The 22719-nt window shown below is 37.7% G+C and overlaps 1 protein-coding gene across 6 annotated transcripts; it reads right to left on the minus strand.

Annotated features, from left to right (window-relative positions):
- Nucleotides 1–4107: 4107 nt before the first annotated feature.
- On the minus strand, nucleotides 4108–22719 carry map6a (microtubule-associated protein 6a). 6 transcript variants are annotated; one of them, XM_079860500.1, is made up of 5 exons: nucleotides 21682–22719; nucleotides 12545–12758; nucleotides 10906–11120; nucleotides 6201–6311; nucleotides 4108–4614 (listed from the first exon to the last, which is right to left on the minus strand). In XM_079860500.1, exons 1-5 carry the CDS (start codon nucleotides 22386–22388, stop codon nucleotides 4482–4484), a joined length of 1380 nt encoding a protein of 459 aa, XP_079716626.1. In that variant the 5' UTR covers nucleotides 22389–22719; the 3' UTR covers nucleotides 4108–4481. The 6 variants fall into 6 exon arrangements, with proteins under 6 accessions (XP_079716626.1, XP_079716631.1, XP_079716629.1 ...); XM_079860502.1 differs by lacking the exons at nucleotides 4108–4614; nucleotides 6201–6311 and adding exons at nucleotides 7244–7852; nucleotides 8045–8259 and having other exon boundaries at nucleotides 10943–11120; XM_079860505.1 differs by lacking the exon at nucleotides 6201–6311 and having other exon boundaries at nucleotides 10943–11120.

Here is a 22719-nt window from a genome sequence, read left to right on the forward strand (position 1 = left end):
CACAACATTTTTTCTTTTGTCAAATCAACTTAGATAATTTATATTGTTCAGATAACATATTTTGAATTTGAATCTCCTTCATAGTATTAACTCACATTTTTAATTTCAATAAACTCAAAATTAAGGCAATCAGGTTACTTACTTTTTTAAGTTAAACCAACAATATTTTTTTACAGTGTAAAATTGGATATTACTAATAATTTAAAATAGAACATTCAAATTAAGAGTTTAATTTAACTATATTTTTGTACTAATTTACAAGTTACTTTAATTTAACTAATTTTTAATTTTTTTTATTTTTTTTTTTGTCAGCACTATAAAACTTAAAATAAACTACCAAATACACAGCTTTGTCAGTGATGGCACTCTCTTAAAAATGCCACTAGAGGACGCTGTTGTATTAACGGTGCAATTTGATACCAGCTTTGGTCTGTTGTCTGCATGTGCTGTAGCTCCATTTAGTGGCAGATGAAAATTTGACTCTTGTTTTATTAGTTATTATTTTAAATAAATGTATACTTTACCTGTCTATTAAATGTTCTATCAAATTTGTGTTTCAGACTGTTTATTTCTTTATTAAAAAAAAAAAAAAAAGGGTTTAAGGAGTGCATGTAATATGAGTACGTTGTGGTCCGAAAAAGACAGTAGGGAATACACAATTAGAATAACACCAGGCTGAGTAAATGATTAATTCATTTTTACTTTAGGATGAACTAACCCTCTAACATTTCCTAAAAAATAATTCGAGTAGGCCTATCCGAGACTTTGAATGCATGGAGCCTGTGGGAGAGAGAACAAAACCTTGCATTTATTGTTGGCTGAAGGGGTTTGTGAATTCTCCAGAGACCTGGAGTGTAATGTAAGTGCATTTCGGAGAGAGGTAAGTCACACACATCTTCAACTCACAGATTCGTATTATAGCCTACATCTAGCCTAAAAGTAAAGTAAGGCATCTCGGTGGCAACGTGCCTCCTGGAGTTGTATAATTGTGTATTTGTGTGTTTTCACAGATATACTGAATGAGTGTGGGTGAATCTGTGAGCATGTTTATGTTTGCTGTAAATTCATACCTGTTGAAGGAAATAAGCATGTTATCTTGCACACTGGATTTCACTATGGTTTTTTTTAAGTTACAAACATTTCAGTTCTTCAAAGTCTGGATTTGTAAATTGCATCAGGTTAAAGATGTACATCAACAGATTTGAAATATACAAATATATATCTGTTATTTTAATTACTGGTTCCCCCTGCTTCTGTTAATTAGCACTAAAAGCCCTCCAGCAATTGACCTACTGTCACAGAAGCATATTAAAAGATCTTGTGGAAAAAAATAGCTTGTTTGGGCCAATTAAAAACTGTTAAATACAGTAATAAATAAAACAATATTACAAATCTAGGCCTACATAAAATGTGATTTCATGCTAAATATTTTATATATTATTCTTCATTGTTCTATTTATCATCTATAAAAGAGGATGTGTAATGTAATACACCCAGGTCGAGATATACTCATCAGTGTTTATTAGAAAGAGCAATGGGCTGTAGAAAGGAAGGACACAAGTTAATGTCTTTTATTCCAGTAAATACAATTATAAGGATGCAGCTGAATCATTAGTGTTGTAATTTAAAAAAGTCCATGTTCAATTCCATCTATTCTGCATCCTTGGGTCTCTGAAGATGAGATCAAGTCTTCATCTCATCTAGAATTTCAAGAGTCTTCTTAATAACGCAAGGGTTGTTGTTTTTAAACGCATCCCTGCGGAAATGGCCAGTTTAGATTAGTTGGTTTGGTTCTGGTTAGCTGATGGTGGATTCCAGTTAAACCAGCTATTAACCATCTTTCACTTCCTCCCTTTCTGCAATATCTGCAAAATACCCTCAGCGTACATGCGCAACCCAATATTATCAGTGAGGCTGTTGTAATGAAGGCCAGCTAGTAAAGCGCAAGTAAACCTCACTCCCCTATAACCTCAAGAACCGTGCTATGGACTGAGACTAAGCTGCAGTTTTTAGGGTCCTTGTTGCGCCCGTCTCCCATGCCGGTAACACCGTTTCGAATCCCGCTAGGAGCAGGTGTGAGTAGGAGCAGTCACATTGGTGCCGTGACCCGGATGGGAGTGAAGTTTAGTGTAAGGTGTGAGTGTAACGGAGGTCAGCTAGTAAAAAGCTGTGCAAATAAACCTCACTCCCCTGGCCTCAAGAGGCGCGTCTTTAGCATCCTTGTTAGCACGCCCACCTCCCATGCCGGTGATGCTGGTTGGAATCCCGCTCAGAGCGGGTGTGAGTAGGACCAGTTATGGCTGATTCACACAGAGGGCCCTATCTTGCACCCAGCGCAATTGACTTTGTACACCGACGCATGTATCATTCCTATTTTGCACCCGCGCAAAGTGCGCTTTTCCCTTCCACAGAAGCACGTCGCTAAACTAGGGAATGAACTTGCGCTCCCTGGGCGGTTCAGCGCAAAAAAGGAGGTGTGTTCCGGCGCAAACGTTCCTTCATGCTATTTTGCAGGTTTAGAAAACAATTGCGCCACTAACCAGGAAAAAAATAGTTTAAAGTCAGTGGCGCGTTGCGCATGTTATTCATATGCTATTTTAAGGGCGCATGCTTGGCCATAATCAATGAAGCGTGTGCACAACACGCATACTTTGATTCTCTCATCTACACAGAAGCAGCAGTTTTCATTTTTGCAAATCATACATTATTACGATAGATAGATAGATAGATAGATAGATAGATAGATAGATAGATAGATAGATAGACAATTTATTATAAAAGCATACATCTAGCTTACACATTTACCCAAATTATCATACGCCTTTTTAACCAAAGTTAATTTGGGTGGGTTTCTCCATCCCCAACCTCCCTGACGAGAGCGTTGCTCTCCTCGGCTGTGAACCGCTCCTGGCGCGCGCCTGGCAAATCCGCCGTTATAATAGGAATCCGCTTTAGAACAAACGCGCCTGCTCTTAAAGGGAATGTGAGATGACGCTCTGATTGGTTTATTTCACGTTACGCCCAAACCACACCTATGAATAATGAAGCTGCTTCAGACCAACCCATTTTAGATTTGCGCCTGGCGCAAGAGTCATTTATCCCGCCGGGAAAATAGCAACAGCGCCAAGACCCGCCCACAAAGTTACTTGCGCTTTGCGCTTTGACACTTGCGTTTCAGATCGTTAAAATAGGGCCCAGAATGCGTTTGTCCTTAGAAAAATGCGAGATACGGGCAGTGGAATGGGAAAAAAACGAAAGATCTCGAGACGCGTCTTTTTAAAGTTGAACTCATTTTAACCTGAGCGCCGCGTTTTTAGAATGCGGTGTCATGCGCGAGACGCTGCAAAAGACGCAAGACGCCAGCACAACGGTGAAACACGTCTGTCTAGTGTGTTTACATACACATTTTTGATATGAAGGACAAGTGGATTTGCAATGGACACTTTGTCCCATCCAGTGTAGACAGCTTCTAGCTTTTCCGGCGCAACGTGACAACAACGGTCGTGTCCGGTGTAGACACTGTTTTAGGTTCAACAGACAATCCCACAATTCACATCAGACAGGAGTACCTATAGATCCTTGTGCGAGAGCCTCTTAAGTAAATCTTTCATTAGATCTCTGTCCAAAGTTCCCTCTAAACTTTGAATTATTCTGAGGATTGGTATAAAGACAGCTGACTTGGAAAATGGGAGATGACAGCTCACCCGTTTACATCAAGATGGGGACTTTCCGTTGACTTTTGTTTTAATGAGCTGAAATCAAATTTGTTAAATGTATACAATATATCACTTGGTGAATAGCATAAGAGCTTTCAGGATGGTATAATTAAATCAAATCTATAAAATTTAAATAAAGTTACCATGTAGGGGAGTAGGGGAGAACGATGCTAGTCATTACCTATAAGATTTTGAGTCAGATTGGGGCACATGTATTTTAAATGTTAAACAATTAATTTTCCAATAATATTTCTTGGTCATTATAATAATAATAATAATTTATTTTAATATGATGCTTAATAATATGCCCTACTGAATAAAAATGTTGGGTACAGATTTCTTCATGAATATTGCAATGAATACAAAGTAGAAGAAGGCAAGAAAATCGGATAAACTCATCACATTTATTAGACTCTCAAACAGTATGTTATACTATAAGGAAGCACTTAATGACAGATGATATTTGCTACTCTAAACAATCATCATGGCAACACTGTATATGTTTTGAGAAAGAGCATGAAACAAAATACATTTATAGCACCATTTCAGTTGTTGCAAACAGTCTGGGAGCGCAGGTACTATATGTTCATGTGTTTCTCATTGGGAAGCTCATAATTTAGTCTTAATCTATAACATACAATATATACATACAGTACTTTAATTCCACATGTCTCTCTATCTGCAAAAATACTTCCTAAAATATTTCTCATTACTTCATTGTTCAGTCTATAGCTGCCTGCCTTCCTCTCACTCGTGTGCTTTGTGTCAGTACTTGACATCCGGAGCGAACCGGACTACTCCCCGACTCCGTGGTTCTGATCGTTCCACCAGTGGTTCTCCTCCAGAGGTACCCTCGGAATAATAATCGCTGACTCGTCCGAGGCCAGACTCAGATTCTCTAGGAAGCAGCACAGTGTTATTGCCAAAGGAGGAGCGGAAGGGCGACAGGGAGAGAGAGAAAGAGAGACACAGAGACACAACATGAGGTGTTTTATCTGGTAGATAGCATTGTGCACTAGAAGAAACAAGTCTTTGAGCATCCTGAGAGCACTTTTTACTCATTTCTATTTATAGAGATTCTATTTGTAGCGAGATCAATGTAGGTGAGAATAGATCAAGCAAATGTACGTCTAATATCCAATAACATATGCTAAAGAAATTATTTACGACCTCGAGTGCCTTCCATTCGGTATAGTGAATATAGTCGTGGCTAAAGGATCGTGTCTGGTATAACGCACAACAGACTTCAACTCATTTAGCTGGGACTATATTCACAACATGGCACAACTTCGCAGAAAAAGCACACTGTAAGTAGTGAACTTTGATGCAAAGGGAGAAATGCTGTAATATGTAGTTTTCATGATAAGGTTGTCTGTTGTTCTACTACTTTGATTAATGATAAAGGATGGAGCAAGATTTGTTTTACAAACTTTAATGTTACATCAGCCATTCACGTTAGTGCTCGGCTAAATATGCACTGTTATTGATACTGTTAATGATACAGTTCTTCCAATGTTTCATAATCAAACTCGTGCTGGGATTGATATGGTAAAATCAATGTCATCGTTACTGTATTTACAGTGTGTACAATCGATGAGCTTTAGGAAGCTTCCGGACGGAGCTGAAATTCAGTTATGTTAATGGCCGTTATAAAATAGTGTAAAAAGAACAGCAATCCAAGACTTTGAAAGTCATGCTATTATTAATAAGTATTTAAAATATTTCTAAGTTAAATATTGTACTGTATTTCTAGGTCACTAATTAAAAGCAAATTTGTCCCACTTTTTTTTTTCTTTTAAACAAAACTATTTTCACCAGTGGTCTCAGATGTTTGGACCCCACTGTATATAAATAAATAGATGAATTATGATTGTAATCTCAGGTTGTTCAAAGGAAAAGTGCAGAAATTAAAACCAGCATGAAAACAACAAGACAGACACCACTAAACAGGAATACAATGTGCTGTGTTTCTAAAACTAAAGCAGTTTAAACATCAAGTTCAATTTCATTAATCTTTTGAATACAAAAAGAGAAAAGAAATTAATCTATGAGTGACATTTAAAGTTCACTGTAAATTGATTGTTCCAGTGTTAAGGAGAAGAGATTGATGGTACATCAAATTACAAGTACTACAAATATGTGATGTATGTGTATGTGATGTTAGTCCACACTGAAACGAAACACACATGTATTAAAAAAAACCCCCACTGTGACAAAGTTTTCAACATCCTCCAAAAACAACAGGAAAACAACATACAGTACATGAGCAGTCAAACTGTCAACCTTTGGCCAAACACTTTCCATATGGAAGAGAATACGCATGGGGTAGCAAATCAAAAGATGAAGAACATTGAGCAGTTATGGTGTACTCAATTCTCAATGGAAACACGAGCGCAACACTACAGTTTCCCACAGTGAGTAATAATTGTGCTGCTGAGGTACGGATGGAGACGGAAGAAGCTTTTATTCTCAGGCGAGTATTACCTTGGGTCGGGCAGTGCACAGCGCCACAGGTGTTGCTTTAGTGTCTGCACCCAACCAATATCTCGGATGGGCTGAAAGAGCTGAATGTAGTGGTACTGTTTTAGCATAACCCTTCAAACGAACGACAAGATCACTCGTTAGCTGAACATTAAAGTAGTTAAAGGGATGGTTCACCCCAAAATGAAAATTATGTCGTTATAATTCTGGCATAACTATAATGATAAAGTTCTAAAAATCGTTCTAAATATTAAAGAATAGCAGAGACCACACCATAGCTATAACAATAACGGCACAGAGAAACAATATCGTTGAAATCACTTTGGGAACGATTTTTTTTTTTCAGCTGAAAAACAGCCAATCAGAATACATCCTGCTTTCGAACTCGAGCATTTGATGACAAAGTGCGCACTTAGAATGAAGAGAACGATATATTGTCCGCTGGTGCGGACGATAAAAGTTATTGTTATAGTTATATTATCGGTCTTTGTGTGAACTTGCCTTTACTCACCCTCATGTCGTTCCAAAACTGTGTGACTTTCTTTTTTTCCATGGAACACAAAAGGAAACAACTCTCATTATGTCAAACTTTGTCGAAAACTTTTGTATTCAATGGAAGAAATAAAGTCATACAGGCTTGGTACGACACAAGGATGAGTAAATCATAAGATAATTTTTGTTTTAGGGTGATCTATTCCTTTAACTCCCAAAGCACAAAATCATTATATAGAATCAACCAAATTTAAATCAATCAATAACTCACATTATTAAAGCCAATCATTAAAGACTTGACACATTGATCTTTCAAGGATCATTCTATTCAGGATGGGATATCAATAGTTTCTCATTTGTACGTACATCTATGATACTTGGTCCTGGAATAGGAGACTGCATCTTTTATTACTTTGCACATATGAGACACTGAAAGCTGCAATATATCAGATTCACTCAAGATGCAAACATATATTTCTCAACTCTCAGCTGACAGCAATATGCACAACCATAAAGATGCCAGAACCTATTCCAGAGCCTGTCACACAAAATATGAGAGTCGCAAAACCAAACGTAAACCATAAACATCGGAATAGTTCTCTTCCATGTGGATTCGACATCTATGACAGCGACAGAGAGACAGACAGAAGGACAGGGCAGAAACGATACAGATGCACCTACCATCGAGTCCCCAAACCCTCCCACATGAACCACCACAAAATGAACCACGACACCTCTGTTTCTGCGTTTGCATTTATTAATTTCAATAAATATGAGCAAGCAAGAGAGAAATCACAATTCACATCATCAAAGTTAAATCTGAGGCCTTTCATATAACATTGTTTTTTTCTCTCTCTCCTTTTTCAGTATGCATGGACTATATAGCACCTGTGCTAAGCACACAAACACGCAAGCACGCACTCTCACTGGACATGTACATTCCCGCTAGCTTGTCCTCCTCTGTCTCCCCAGGACACCTTCCCTTAATTCCCAGATTATATTAGCACAGTAATTGAGTCACCAAAGGCTGCAAAATACAAGAAAAGGCCCTCACCCTGTGGCGTAGTCATTCAGAGCACAGCACTGAAGAGAATGGGCTCCATGTAGCTGTTCTAAAGCCAGACTGAAGAAATGAATACTTTAATTCGTTACAAATTCTGAAACTTTGTGTTCAATTCCACAAGGGACTCTGGATTTGAAGCCTGTATTTAATATATTTATATATATATGGTACAACTGCTTTTAAATGGCACTTTACATGGCAACTGTTAGTTCACAGAACATTATCAATGGGAGAGATGTTACAGAAGCACTGCGTCACTTGTCAAGCTCATTCAATAAAGTCGGCATGAAACAAAATTTGCTATAGTCTTTTCTTCCCAATTGTGATGTATATATCCAAGTAAAGCGGCATCTCGAACAAGAACAAATGTAGGGCGGGACTTGATTTTGTCCATCAGGAATTGATTGGATAGTTGTTTGCTATTGCCGTGATCACATGCGAGTGACAGGTTCTCCTGCCTTCGTGCCAGTAAACACGTCATCAGAGAAGAGAAGAGATGAGATGACGCTGCAGAAGGGAGGGGAAGTTTTGATTAAAGATTATAAGATGTCACATGAATTAAAAAAATTGCAATAATCCATAAAAAAATTGATTTTGATTTGTCCCTTTTGGTTTCATGGTGACTTAAAAAAAAAAAAAAAAAACACTTTGTTGTGCACGACAGCGGTTCCTGGCTGAATTTGGAATAGCACACTACTCTTATTATTCCTGTCAAGAGAATTACTCTTAGAAAAATAGTATTAGTATACTATTCTGAGTTCAGCCTCTATCTTTTGTGGTTGCCCCCGTCATTGACCAATCTGAGATGACTGTATTTGCAATATCTGTATTATTCACATTCCACAAATGGAAACACGTCAATTTATGGAGGAATAAATGCAATTACCCCTAAACTTAATAAATGCATGTCAATTTATTTCATACATTTAGTTAGATGTTTATACCTTTTAAATGCTTTATTTATACAGGCTTCAAGTACATTTCTTCAATCTGGCAATAGATCACGGACTTACTGTGCACTGATAGGGCAAACAGGACAATGAGATCACATATTTGACATACTGACAATGGAGAAGACCTCAAAGGATGAAACCAGAGACAGAGAGGATTTGCAGAGGGGAGGTACATGGTAAAAAAATAAAAGCATGATCTTACACTATGCTCTTCCATAATGCCAGGAAATTAAGACATTAGGATACCAAAATGAATGTCATTCAGTCTCATGATCTACCAACATCTTTAGTTCTTCCATCACAAACAGACATGAATCTGCGTCAGTCATGTCACATGCAAAGAAAATGAAAGCCATGATTATGTGCTGTTACATCAGGCCTGATCAGATTATATATAAAAAGGTTTCACTGGCAACACAAAATCATCTCTGTGAATGGATCAGCATTGAAATTTAAAGGGATAGTTCACTCAAAAATGAAAATTCTGTCATCATTTACTCACCCATCATCTCATATACCGTTCTTTCTGCTGTGATGTAAATGTTTTTGTTCAGGTGAGTAAATTATGACAGAATTTTTTCCCTTTAAGTCTGCATAAAATGTCCTCTTGTACATGTGCATCATGGGAAAAGGCCATTTTGGGGCCTTACGTTTGAATATAACAAACATAAAGAAATATGACAATGGTCATGCAGTTGAGAGTAAACAAACAGCATTCCAAACAGACTGCATTCGACTTACCAATACATCAGGGGACACGTGATAATAAACAGAACAATTAGTCGAGAATACAGGTCATGTCAGTCATTGAACAACAGGGGGGATGCAGGACCAAACAAAGCAGGAGACACTCTGGGAAAAGTCATTAATAATTAATACGCTGAATCTGCATTCACATAAAAAGGGGCTTTGATTTAAAGCTGGCTAATCTATTGACCTTTTGAGTTCCCTCTACTTTTGGGATCCCCCATCTGTCTACCTCAGGGGCTCCCTTAGGGGGGATGGGAAGTGTGCGTGTGAAACAGCTGGGAAGAGCATGGAATAGAAGCCCACTAACACCTCAAAACCAAACAATACAAAAACATGTTTTAGTTTATCTTAGATTTTCTACAGGTTTGTTTTGCACATAAAAATCACAGTGAACATCCTATTCTATCCAAAGACAAATTGACATCCCCTAATGCAATATCATGTTACTGTAATCCAGTTGGCTGTCCAGGCAACCAAGTGGGCTGAAACAAGGCCTAATTTTTATATGATATTGACAGATGGCTTTTTGGAGATACTGATGTTCCCACAAAGCTATTTGGAGATATTCTGTTCCTGTAATGATTCAACAACATTTTCATGATGGAAAAAATTTGCAAGAAAACAGAGAAAATAATTAAAATAATCACAGCACCAAAGTGATAACATAACATATCACTTGGGAGCCTGGGGTGTTCAATCAATAAAAGGATTACATAAAACAGGCAAAGCAAGCAGGTAATAGATCAATATAATTGTAAAACCAAAGATGCACATTTATCAAAGATTTTGGACTAAGAAATTGGCCTTTGTGGCTTTTACATGTTCCCTAATTTACATAAACATGATTTAAAAAGGCTTATCGTACACAAATCAGCTTGATTGTAAAACCCTTGATAAATGAAACCCACCAGTCTGAGCATCTGATGGGAAGTAAAACATACTGAGCTTCTAGCCAATGGCTCCATGCAAGATAAGAGCATCCACTAGCCAACCAGTAGAGCGGTTGCCATGGAAACCTTGTTGTGGAGATGAGGAGAGTGTGTGGAGCTATAGTAAATGCAAACGCTTTGATATTACTGGTGAGATTGTGAGGCAAAACTGGAGAAAAAACGTAAAATTCCAACCCTGAAAATGTTCTAAAAAACAGCCCACTGACCTCTCAGAGAGAGAGAGAGAGAGAGAGAGAGAGAGAGAGAGAGAGAGAGAGAGAGAGAGAGAGGGGGGGGGGGGGGGCGGTGTGTATTGGAAATATACAGTGAGGAATAAAACGAGAGGTGCATCAGATAGATAAAAAGAAAGAGAGAGAGCGAGAGAGAAAGGGGGGAGGGGGAAGCAATGGACAGAATAGTAAAGGAATGAGAACCTCTTGTTAAATAATTTTGCAGCCTTCGTTCTGCTTTCACCCTTTCAGGAAGAGATTAAATGAGAGAAGAAGTGCAATGGTTTTTACTCTTTCGCCTCAGCCAGTTTGTTGTTGATCTCTTTACTTTTCTCCTTGTCGCCCTGCGCCACTCTGCTCCCCGGCTGGTTCTCGGAGCTCTTCTTTTTCGAACCGCGCACTGACGTCGCCTGCTTCTCCTTGGACTTCTTCAGCGGTTTGCCAGGTGTGGCAGATGTGGAGGTGCTCTTTTTCGGTTTGGATCGAGGAAGACTGGTTTTCTCAACCTGTATAAGACATGAAATGGCACACAAATGATATTTTACTACCGATATGCAACGTATTCCATTATCCAATGGGAAATGTAGGATAGGACTTGGATTGAATGGAAATGTTAGACTACGTTATTACTGGTTAACATTAATTGTCTCACCCATTCAGCCCTGGGTATGCCACCAGAAAAAATATTTTAGAGGCAGAGAAAGTTGATACGCTTGAACTTACGCTTGAAATTTAAGTACATTTTTTCTTCTGTAATGTTCATCTGAGTGAAACGTATTATTGAAAAAGAAAAAGAAAAATGTAGGGCAGGCACTTAGTTTTATCCATCAAATATTAATTGGATGGAGGAAGATCTGAATGCGAACTGCGAGATTAAGGCCAGTAATAAAAAAGGGGTGGGTTTAAGTGGACTAATTGATTGGAGAAGTTCATCATGTCACCAGAGAGAAGTCTGTCATATTCAAGATCGAGTTATGACATTTTAAGAGTTATGAGGTTGCAATTTTTTTTAGGGCTGTCAAACGATTAATCGCGATTAATCGCATCCAAAATAAAAGTTTGTGTTTACATAATATATGTGTGTGTACGGTGTATAATTATTTTCTATATATAAATACACACACATGCATATATATTTAAGAAAAATGTGTTATTTATATATAAAATATTTATATATAATATAAATTATATATAATATAAATATATATACACAGTATATATATGCAAATATTTCTTAAATATATACATGCATGTGTGTGTATTTATATATAGAAAATAATTATACACCGTACACACACATATATTATGTAAAAACAAACTTTTATTTTGGATGCGATTAATTACGATTAATCGTTTGACAGCCCTAATTTTTTTAAAATGAAACAATAACATGCATTTAAAAAAATAGACATGGTGAATTTTCCTGTCATGCCGACTTTCAAGAAGTAAATCTTAAAATTTTGATTGCACATTGTTAAGACCGCACACAGATTTTTGTAATTCAAAAATAGTTGAAAAAAAAATCACTTTTGATCATACAGTTTTGGTCACACAAAAGCCACACAGTATACGGATCTCAAAACAAACACTGTTAGTAAAGATATTAATTAGCCAGAAGTCCAGAACTGACTCTGATGCTAATGTAAAGCAAGTCAGAACAGTTCAATGAAACAAAGAGCTGATGCTGATTCGATGCTAAGAAAAGACACTAAACCCCTGAAGCCAAAGTTACGTCAAACTACTTTGAAAAAGTACTGCTGAGAAAAAAAACTGTTGTTCAGTTCTTTTCCAGCCACTGAGCACATAAATTGCTGACATCAAAAATTGATTTCCAGCCCTCTGCAACAAGCACAAGAACGTAACTCATAGTGCTCAACCTCTAATCCGAGTACTGTGTAGTTTTTCTTAACTTCTACACACAGGCTCTTACCTTGCTGCTCTCTCTGTAAGGTTCATGATACAGTGTGCGGATCCTCCTCCTATCCAGGCCCTTGTTGTCATCTGGCAGCTGACTGCCCTGGCAGCCCCTGTAGGTGGCGCTGTAGCTGGTCTCCAGATTAGCCCTCTCATCGGGAGGCTTATACTGAGACTGGGTCCTGAAGACCTTCACAGATTTCACATCTGCGTAGGCTTTGAACTCATTCCTGACATTAGGAAACAGATAACATCACAATTATTGGAAAATCAAGTGTAGTGGGGATTCATCCCACACATATTGAATTTTAAGACCACACTGTGAATCCAGAAAGGTATAAAACTGAAAGTGCACAGTTAAATCTGAGACGTGTAGTTATAGGCAAAAAAATGGCTTGGGTTTCACAGCCGTGAACTATGATTTTCAACTTGCTAGTCTGCAGCAGTTAGGGGAGGGACATTCTCATTCTAGAGAGCATTTGATCAGATAAAGAAGTCCAAGATGAGTCATCAATATTTTAGATCAATTTTTTCCTGTAAAGAAATGCATATTTTAAATTCATATATCTGCTAAAAGTTACTTAGTCAATGTTTAGAATAGTGCTGCACGATTAATCATATCGCAATCGCAATCGCGATGTCAAGCCTATGCGATTATATGGCGCAAAATGCTGCGATTTTTTATATTAAATAAACAAATTAGCGCTGTTAACGGAATTAACGCAGCGTCTGTTAATTTTTGGCATCCTTTGGCTAGTGTTACATGATCCCTCTCTTATTCATGCAAATGCTTTTAAACCATTCATGCGCGATAAGACAAAAAAGAACGCGCTGCCTGTGAATGTCCTGACAGTGACACACAGAAAGACTCGCGCTAATATTGTGAGTGCGCACAAAACAGCATGCCAGAATACAGCTCTCTTTCGAGCTTGAACGAACAATAACACGCACAATTATGCCAAAATGTCTTTTTGTCGAGTATCTTCATGACATAAGAGTAGTCTTATGATGAACGTGAAGAGTTGTGACTCGTGAGAGAATGAGGCGCGAGTGAGATCCGCGTCTCTGACAGCAGCGGCTGGTCTTAAAGGGACAGTACACAGTAGCCACTAATTATATCTGTCGCTAAAGTTAATCAAAGAACAAAGGAAACAGAGAAAAACACTCTTTTCAGAACTTTTTTCTTTAGGCAGATTATCACTAATCTGTGTGTGCATTTATTTTCCTTGAGAACCAAGCAAGTTGACTCATGAAACCATTTGTTTATTATATCGCACATATAAAAATGTAATATCGCGTAATATCGCGTAATAAACTTGTAAAAATGGCAAAATATGTGGTTGAAGAATAGCAATTATTGACCCTATTAAAATTGAAGTTTTGTTACTAGTATTTGTATATTAGATATAGTATATGATAGTGTACTTCTAAACTAGGGTCAATAATTGCTATTCTTCAACCACATATTTTGCCATTTTTACAAGTTTTGACAGATCACACAAATCAAGAGAGCAATCTTTCAGATTACAACAAAGCGCTACACTATAATACACAACAATGATTGCATATAGAATAATTATTTGATATGGCTATATATAGACACTGCCGTATAGACCTAGATATTATGCACCCTCCATAATGCAGAGATTTCTCTACATCTGCATCTCAACTCAACAGAAGAGTTTTTCCTGAGGCAGTGGCCACTTCTTTTGGATGAGTAATGAGTCTTTATTCACAGAGATGACACAGACAAATGGTATATACTTCACGGGTGTGTGCATTGCAGATTACCCAACATCCAACTTATCCGCAGTACATCTAACACACATGCACACATACAGACAGAAACCACTGAGAGCAGCAAAAAACAGAAGTCTTATACAAACGAAAATTATTTCAAAATCTTTTAAAAACAGATTAATTCACGAATGAATCAATTCAAAACGATTTGTGAACTGGTTTTAACGATTCAGTCAAAAGATTCACTGGCAAATCAGAATCACTCTCTTGCAAGTTTTAGCTGAGGAAACATGGAACGTTGGATTTCCACTATATTTACATGATTTTTAAAGATTTATATTACATTTTCATGACTTTTCCAGGCCTGGAAAACATAGTATCAAAATTCCCCAATTTTTAATAATGGGAACCCTCTCTCTTTCTTTTTGGTTCTGTAACATTACAACCTCAGAGGGGCAGACTATATTGATTAGGACTGATAGAACAGGAAAGCGACGTCAGTGTCAGGCAGGGTGAACCATTATCATACCATTAGATCAATTAGTTGCTTAGCTTCCATGAATAAGAATCAAATCAATACCTCTTTGTATGAAACAGAATCAACCATTCTGACATATTAAGATTAGGTTTAAAAAAAGAACTGAGAACATTTGATATCAAACACTGTTCTACTGGAGATGAGATTAGATAAGATTACTGGATCTGAAACTCCTTTACAGTTAGAATTAGGAAAGATTCTAGGCCTGTTAGTATGTGATTGCCAAGCTGATGAACAAAGTCATGGGACAGCATGTGGGAGAACATTAACACCCACAGAGAAAATAGGGGATGTGAAAACCACACATGCCCCATGCCATGCTTTATAGAGGAATATTACAGGTTAAAAACGAGTGACTCTTTATCAACAGCAAAAATAGCTGAATACAATTATTTTGACTCTCAGTTTCTAGAAACATTTTTAAAAAACTTTTGCAATTTTGAGTTTTTAAATTATCCAGAGGTTGATGAACCTATATGAAGGTTGAATAAAACAATCTTGGAAACTATTTACTTTTCAAATCCTTTTTGTATATATATATATGTTGTTCCAGACCCAAACTTTCAATCTTAAACTATGAAAAATCATTATAAAAATATAATTATTTAATCAAACATTTTTTACATTTCTACCACACAATGCTATTAATGGTGTTATTTTTAGTATTATGTATATATACTATTATAGTATTTCATGAATTTACTGATTCATTTCAATTGACAAATTAATAAACAACACTTGCTAATATTAAAAATACATAATTTGAGATGTGTTGGAAATTACATTTTTGTTTTGATCTATTAGATGCATGCATCCTGAGTTTGACTATAAAATTGTGGCTAGTGTTTTGATTTAATGTGAGGCCTGTTGAGAGCACAGGGGAGCGAAAAAGAAAGAACTGAAAGGTGTTACATAAGACAAATGAAGTCCAGTCAGAGTGCTTGAAATGACAGTACAAAGGCAGCTTATAGAAGTCAAGGCCACAGGCAGCAAACACTCACAGGACAAACATGAAAGAAGAAGGGGGAGGAGTCAGAGTTTATACAGCACAAGATAAAGCAACACACACACACACATAGAAAAAGACATAAAGACAGAGAGAGAAGGATTTACACACATACATTTGGACTGATAACAATGAACTTAGTGTGCTTATTGTAAATCAGTGCTTGGTACCAGCTGTCAAATCATTCATTTGATAAAGGACATCAACACTGTTCAACAATGTTGTTTTATACCTACTTATTTTCTTACTAATCTAACAGATTTAATGGAAAATCACAATATTTATTCAAATGAGCTCACACATTTAATAAACTGTTGTCATCTGTATATTTGAGCATACAGTGAGGTTGATACCTCTTCTTCTCCCCAGGCATTGGGCTTTTGTGAACAGCCGTCACTATGGTGATATGCTGGCACTAGAGAATTGTGTGGTGGGGTGCCAGAGCAATGCATCATGGGTAGGCTTGGCACACTGGAGTAACGTGGTGTTTAACAGAAGCATGTAAAGCTGTTTTGCTTTTTACTTGGATCCAAAAACAACATCCTGATTATTTTAATGTAGTCTAGACCTGTCAGATGACAACACACAGCATCTGATGCTACCAATAATAAACAGTGTATTTGAATGAATCAAAAGTGATTCCTTCTATTAATCCACCGGCACTGAAAACAATTATTTGATTAGTAAAGTCACTTCTCATTCTAGTAACGTACTTGCTCTTAAATGGGTCCAGATCAATAGGTTTCATCCAGCATGTGCATCGTGTTTCAGTTTCTGCTGTATGGCATATTCCTTTTGACATTAACTTTGGACTCCAAGTGAATCCCAATGAGATCAGCCATGGTGTAATACTGCCTTGTAAGGCAAAACTCTCTCTTATTTCTCTCTCTCTCGCTCTCTCTCTTTGCTGCTTCTTCTGTTATTGATTCCAGTGTTTGAATGGTTACAGTGCCTTCAGTTACTGCACAAGTAAAGAGAGGGAAGGCAGAAGAATGAAAAAAAATAATTCATTTAATAGTAATAAAAGTTTTTTCATCTAATTTTTATATTTTATTCTATTTCAGCTTTATTTAAATTGATACAATTTTTTTTAATAGTTTCAGGGTACGTTTACATGACAATGATGCACTAAACACAGAAATGTTTTTGAAATTGAAAGTTGATTTTGAAAAGTTTTGTGTACAGACAACAACGAATGTACACACGGATCTGCTAAAGGGGTGGGCGATATACCGGTAGACACGAAAAGAGAGAAAATTCATCTTACCTGAATCACTTTTATAACTTTAGAATATGCATTCATTGTTTTTTTTTTATATATTTGATTACATTTTATGTAGTATTTCTAGTGCTTGATGTTTTTCAGGTAGGTCTATTTCATTTGTGTCTTTGTTCTATTGTAGTTTGTTTTCTTTGCTCTTTCTTTATCACTGTTTACTAGTGTTGTCAAAAGTACCGATTTCGATACCAAGTCGGTAATGAAATTTAGAAAATGTGACGATATATTTTGAAAGCAGGCGTCTATCAGCGGATATATTAGGGATCCGGCGAGGAGTGTCAAAGACGTCTATTTACAACACGTTTTTGAAGCGTTGATCATTGTAGCCAATCACAGACATGTTGAGCTTGTGAACACAATGGCCAATCAGAGGTTAAGAATCCATTCAACAGTGCTCAAAATGCTAGAGGGAAATGCTGGTATTGTCACATTTTTTAAATTCCAGTACCGACTTGGTACCGAAGACGGTACTTTTGACAACAACTACTGTTTACTTGTCTTCAGTAAGCTTGAGAGTTTTTTAGGCAAGTTTTTAAAATGATATTGAAAATGGTGATTAGAATTCTGAAATTTTAATGGGACGAAAAAATTGTATATCATAAAAACCTTTTTGAAAGCAAAAATAACTACATATATATCATTATTGTAAAATAAAATGACTCATATCGTGATTTTTGCCCACAACTAAAATGCTGTTGCCTATTATGCATGCCAGTCAGTTGGCAATGTCACTTTGTAAAGAAACACAATGCACCAATAAACTGAACAATCATATAATATGCTTGTGCATATCACGTAATATGCATGCGCATGAAGTCACTGTTTTCACAAATTTGCATTTTTGTAGTTTACATGGAGATGATAACTTGCAAAGTTTCCAGGCCCCCAAAATGCTGTTGTCATGTAAATGAACAGCCATAAAGAATAAAAAGTTTTCCATTTTTAGTTGAAAACGGTGTCGTGTAAATGTCCCTTAAAGGGATAGTTCGGCCAAAAATGATATTTAACCCATGATTTACTCACCCTCAAGCCGTTCGAGATGCATATGTCAATCTTTTTTCAGACGAACACATTTTCAGTTATTTTAGAAAATGTCTTAGATCTTTCAGTGGTTATAATGTGAAGCTTTGGGGTCCACCTTCTTCAAGTCCCAAAATGTGCATACATCCTTCACAAAAGTAATCCATCCGGCTCCAGGGGGATAAACGAAGGCCTTCTGAGGGTAATCCGTGCGGTTTTGTCGTAAAAATATACATATTTAAAACTTTATAAACGAAAATAACTGGCTTTTGTTTTGCTCTGCTCTCTGGCTGCGCTGTCACGTTCGTTCTACGTCACGACGCTTCCTATGCTACGGATTACCCTCAGAAGGCCTTCGTTTATCCCCCTGGAGCCGGATGGATTACTTTTGTGAAGGATGCATTAGGGCTGTCGCGATAACCGCAATATCGCAGTACCGCGCTACTGACAAGCCAACCGCAGAGGAATTCAAGTTACCGCAGCAACCGCGATATTTGCGTGTTTTCTTTTTTCATAAGGCTACCCTTCTTGTTTTGAACTTCGTGCATGTGTATGGAATGTTAAATAAGTTAATAATGATAAGACGTGGCGATCATGGTTTTATCATAGTGATTTGTACGGAGGCTTCGTGGATTTGCACTTAAGCCTAAACAGACAGTGAATGAGAGAGATCGACTGAGCGCGTGCGATTACCTGCGTCTGTCTTTGAGGTCAAGTCATATTCGTGAAAAGGTTGCCCTGTCCAAGGAAAGTTAAATATTTTTCCTGTCATCCTTTTAACGTTTAAAATAAAGGGTATTTACCATGAATGGCATCAGCGACAGCCGACAGCGCTGGTCAGCATCCACAGCGCGAGGAACTCGCGGTCGCGGGAAAAAAAACTCAGTGAGTCACGCATTGCTGGTCAGCGGAGCCTTGAAAAGTGGAGATTAAAAGTTAAAAATAATTTACCTTGTTTCATTACTATCTTTTAATGAACACGTTTTTGAACGTGTTGTTGAATGAATGGTTTAATGACTCACTCAAAGACAGTCCGTTGCCGTAACAACTGCGCGCGTGACAGGCTTTCAATGCGGAGAGACGCTGTTTATTGGTTACTGAAAATGTACTCGTTTTTGTGCATGCTGACCACATCGTGACACTTAATATAGCAACAAATAAATAAATATTATTTTATAAGATTAATAAATTAATAAATGCGGTAAAACCGCATATCGCGCTATTGAGCCACTCAAAATTACCGCAAGGGAAAATCCTTCACCGCGACAGCCCTAGGATGCATGCACATTTTGGGACTTGAAGGAGGTGGACCCCATAGCTTCACATTATAACCACTGAAAGATCTAAGACATTTTCTAAAATAACTGAAAATGTGTTCGTCTGAAGAAAGATTGACATGCATCTCGAACGGCTTGAGGGTGAGTAAATCATGGGTTAAATATCATTTTTGGCCGAACTATCCCTTTAAGTTTTAGTTATCAATAAACAACATTGAATCAGAGCTATGGTGTGCATGTCAACAATAAAAAAATAAGAAACAAATAAACAACCCTAAAATTATTAATAAATAAAAAATGACTGCTAAACACTGATTTTATGCACATATAATATATCGTACAGAGATAAATTGCAGACCAAAGCATATTGATCTGCAGGGGGAGAGAGAGAGAGGGACACTAGAGAGATAAATGAAAAGATTGATGGAAAGATAGATGAAGGAAGCAACTTTCTCTCCACCACATCCTGTCAAGGCACACCTGTGTTTTCTCTGGCTCAAAATAAAACACTACAGAATGTTATTGCAGGCTTCTTACAGCCTTCTTACAGCCCTACAGCTTTGTAGCATGACAAGGCAAAAAAAAAAAAAAACCTCAGGACTAAACATAAGATTAAGTCAAATTAATCCTGAGCTTTTCAGTTTAAGGAATCACACTATAACAATTCATGCATAGACTGTCACACAAAATGAACTGATGACTCAGTGTTTTTTTCCTCCTAGTCAAGAAAAAAAACTGCCCTGATGCAGTTCTTCTCACTCAACAAATAAGCCTAATATATGCAAGTCTAAAGGCTACATCCCAATGCAATGTATTTTAATGCAGAGTAAATTCAATACCATAAACATTGTTTCCATTTAGTCATTAAACAAATGTATCCAAAGCAACCTGCAAATTCGAAACATCACAAGCAATTTACCATAAATGTACAGTATAAAAAAGCTCAATCTTGTTTAGATGCACAAATTAGTCATTTGCAAGCGCACATGAATGAGTGGGAGAATTATGGACAAATTGCCACCTGTCAATTAAACACAACTACTCAACAATGACAATGACAGACTTTTGAATTGAGATCCAAATCTGAGAACTTTCTTTCTTTACACATTTATTGTTCACTGTTTGTAATAAAAAAGTGATTGAAAGAAAACAGAATACCACGCAGGACCAGGAACAGCACAGCACTATACACACTTCAGCTCCATCTGTTTTAGGCTAAGATTGGCAAATAAAAAAAGCACTGTTTTATATGCTAGCTAGCTGGAAAACAAAAGCTTATTGTAGGGGTCTGCAAAGAGTGCTCTCTGAATTCCACAAACATGACAATTTTACACCACTTTCATAACAAATTGATTATTAACAACTGGAAATTCCACAATTCACCTACTGCCCTCACTTAGCCCTAAAGCTAACCCTGAAGAAAATGAAAGTCATTTCCAAAAACAGCATCTGTTCCTGCGCTCCCCTGCCCCCTGCATGTCCTGCCATCTGTAGGTGTAGTTAGTACAGCAGTAGCCTATACGCCAGATTCAACCCACAGCTGACCTCCATTGTATGACCTTTTTTTACTCCAAAACACACTTTTTTATTGATTTCTATTGCTTTAGTTTTATACTGAGCTAATGATATTTTATAACCCCTAAACTTAAAGCTAATTGTTCAATTTTTTCCCTCCTTTTCAATAAGACATCATTTAGTATTATGTAGCTAGCCTAGCACAATTTATCATAATATTTAGTATCATTATGAGAGGCATTTGGTCCTTTCTATACACATATATTCATGTATAGATTCAATACCAGGTATAACACTAGTACATATGTTGGTATGCTGTTATGCTCTGTCTCTCCCTTTTGCCGGAAGTTTCCTCCCAAAATCTGCCTCTGAATGCCTGCAGTTCTCAACATTGCACATCAATGCGACAGACAATACTACTGGTACTTTTGCTGTAAGTTGCTAGTTTTTAAAACATTTTGAAACTTTTTTTAGTGACAAATAGCAATTTATACCCGATACAATATTTTGGAGCTTGGCATAATTAGAAAATTACATTCATTATATAAAGGTCCATACCTTTTTAAGATTTTACTAATTTACATGACCATTCCAGGTTTAGGGATCAAGGTTTTTTTTTATTAGGCTACATCATATCCAGGTTTTCCAAGAGTTTGGAATAATTTAAGTCTTATTTTAAATAATTTTTATGTTATTCTAAGGAAGTTTGCTGAGGGCCCCTAGTGGGTCCAAGATCCCTCGTTGAAAACAACTGCTGTACAATAATAATCAGCCATACCTATAGGAGCTGCCAGAGGTGACTTCTTGTTTGATCTTCCGGTTGAGGGCATCCACATCTGCCCTCCCTTTTCCCTCTGTAGTGGTGGCATCCCCCATGCCCTGCCCTTCCAACTTCATGTCAGCTTTGATTTCAGAATCCATGGTCACTTTCTTGGCTTGCTTCTTTTTCCTTCCACTAGACAGGATCTCCTTCTCTTGCACCTTGTCCGCAATCTGACTCTTTTCCACCCCACTGTCGATCATATCTGTCTTGGTGTGTTTGGATCTGTCAGGGATGCGGTCAGGGCCCACTGAGATGGTCGGAGAGGGTTTGGGGATCCAAGGATGATCACCCTTCTTTGGGATAGGCCAGGGTTTGTAGTCTTTCTGATACTGGGTCTCGTTGTTAAAAGGGACCTCAGGGCAATGATAGTCGTTCTTTGGCTTGCAGCTGGGCTCCGGACGAACTTTCCAGTGTTTAAAGTCCTGGCGCATCACAGATCCGCAGATGTTCTCTTCATGGGCTGGAGGTCCTTTGGTCACCGCGTCGTGGTCGTTCTGAAGCGGCTGCGTTTCTATGGCGACCTTCTGCTGCAGGTGAAGATGCTGCATTTCGGACACGTCCGAGTACTTGGTGAAAACCAACGGCACCGCAATGTCGGCCTTGTCCAGCTGGTTCCAGAACCGAGCCATACAGCAGGCTCTGGAGATACAGGGCCATGCCATGATGGTTTGCCAACGTCTTACCTTCTGTTATGCCAATCTCTTCCTTTCCCCGAAGCTGTTTTGTATTCAGTTTGTGGAACTAATCGCGCTCGCGAGCCTCACAGGAAATACTCAAAATGTCCGATTCGCAATGTTTTCCCCCCCTTAAAACGATGTTGTCAAAGATGACAGGACACAAATCCACTTTAAAAGATGCATTACGGGTTCTTGAGGGGTTTAATCTATGGAATATTCTGGTTTAGCTCCGTCCTGATCCCCTTGCGTTCGTTACAATACGAGAATTTGTGAAGACACAGCAGCCCCTCCCGCGCGCGCGCCCTGCTCCGCTCAG

Source organism: Squalius cephalus (genome assembly GCF_949319135.1).
Source record: "Squalius cephalus genome assembly, chromosome: 24".
NCBI lineage: Eukaryota > Metazoa > Chordata > Actinopteri > Cypriniformes > Leuciscidae > Squalius > Squalius cephalus.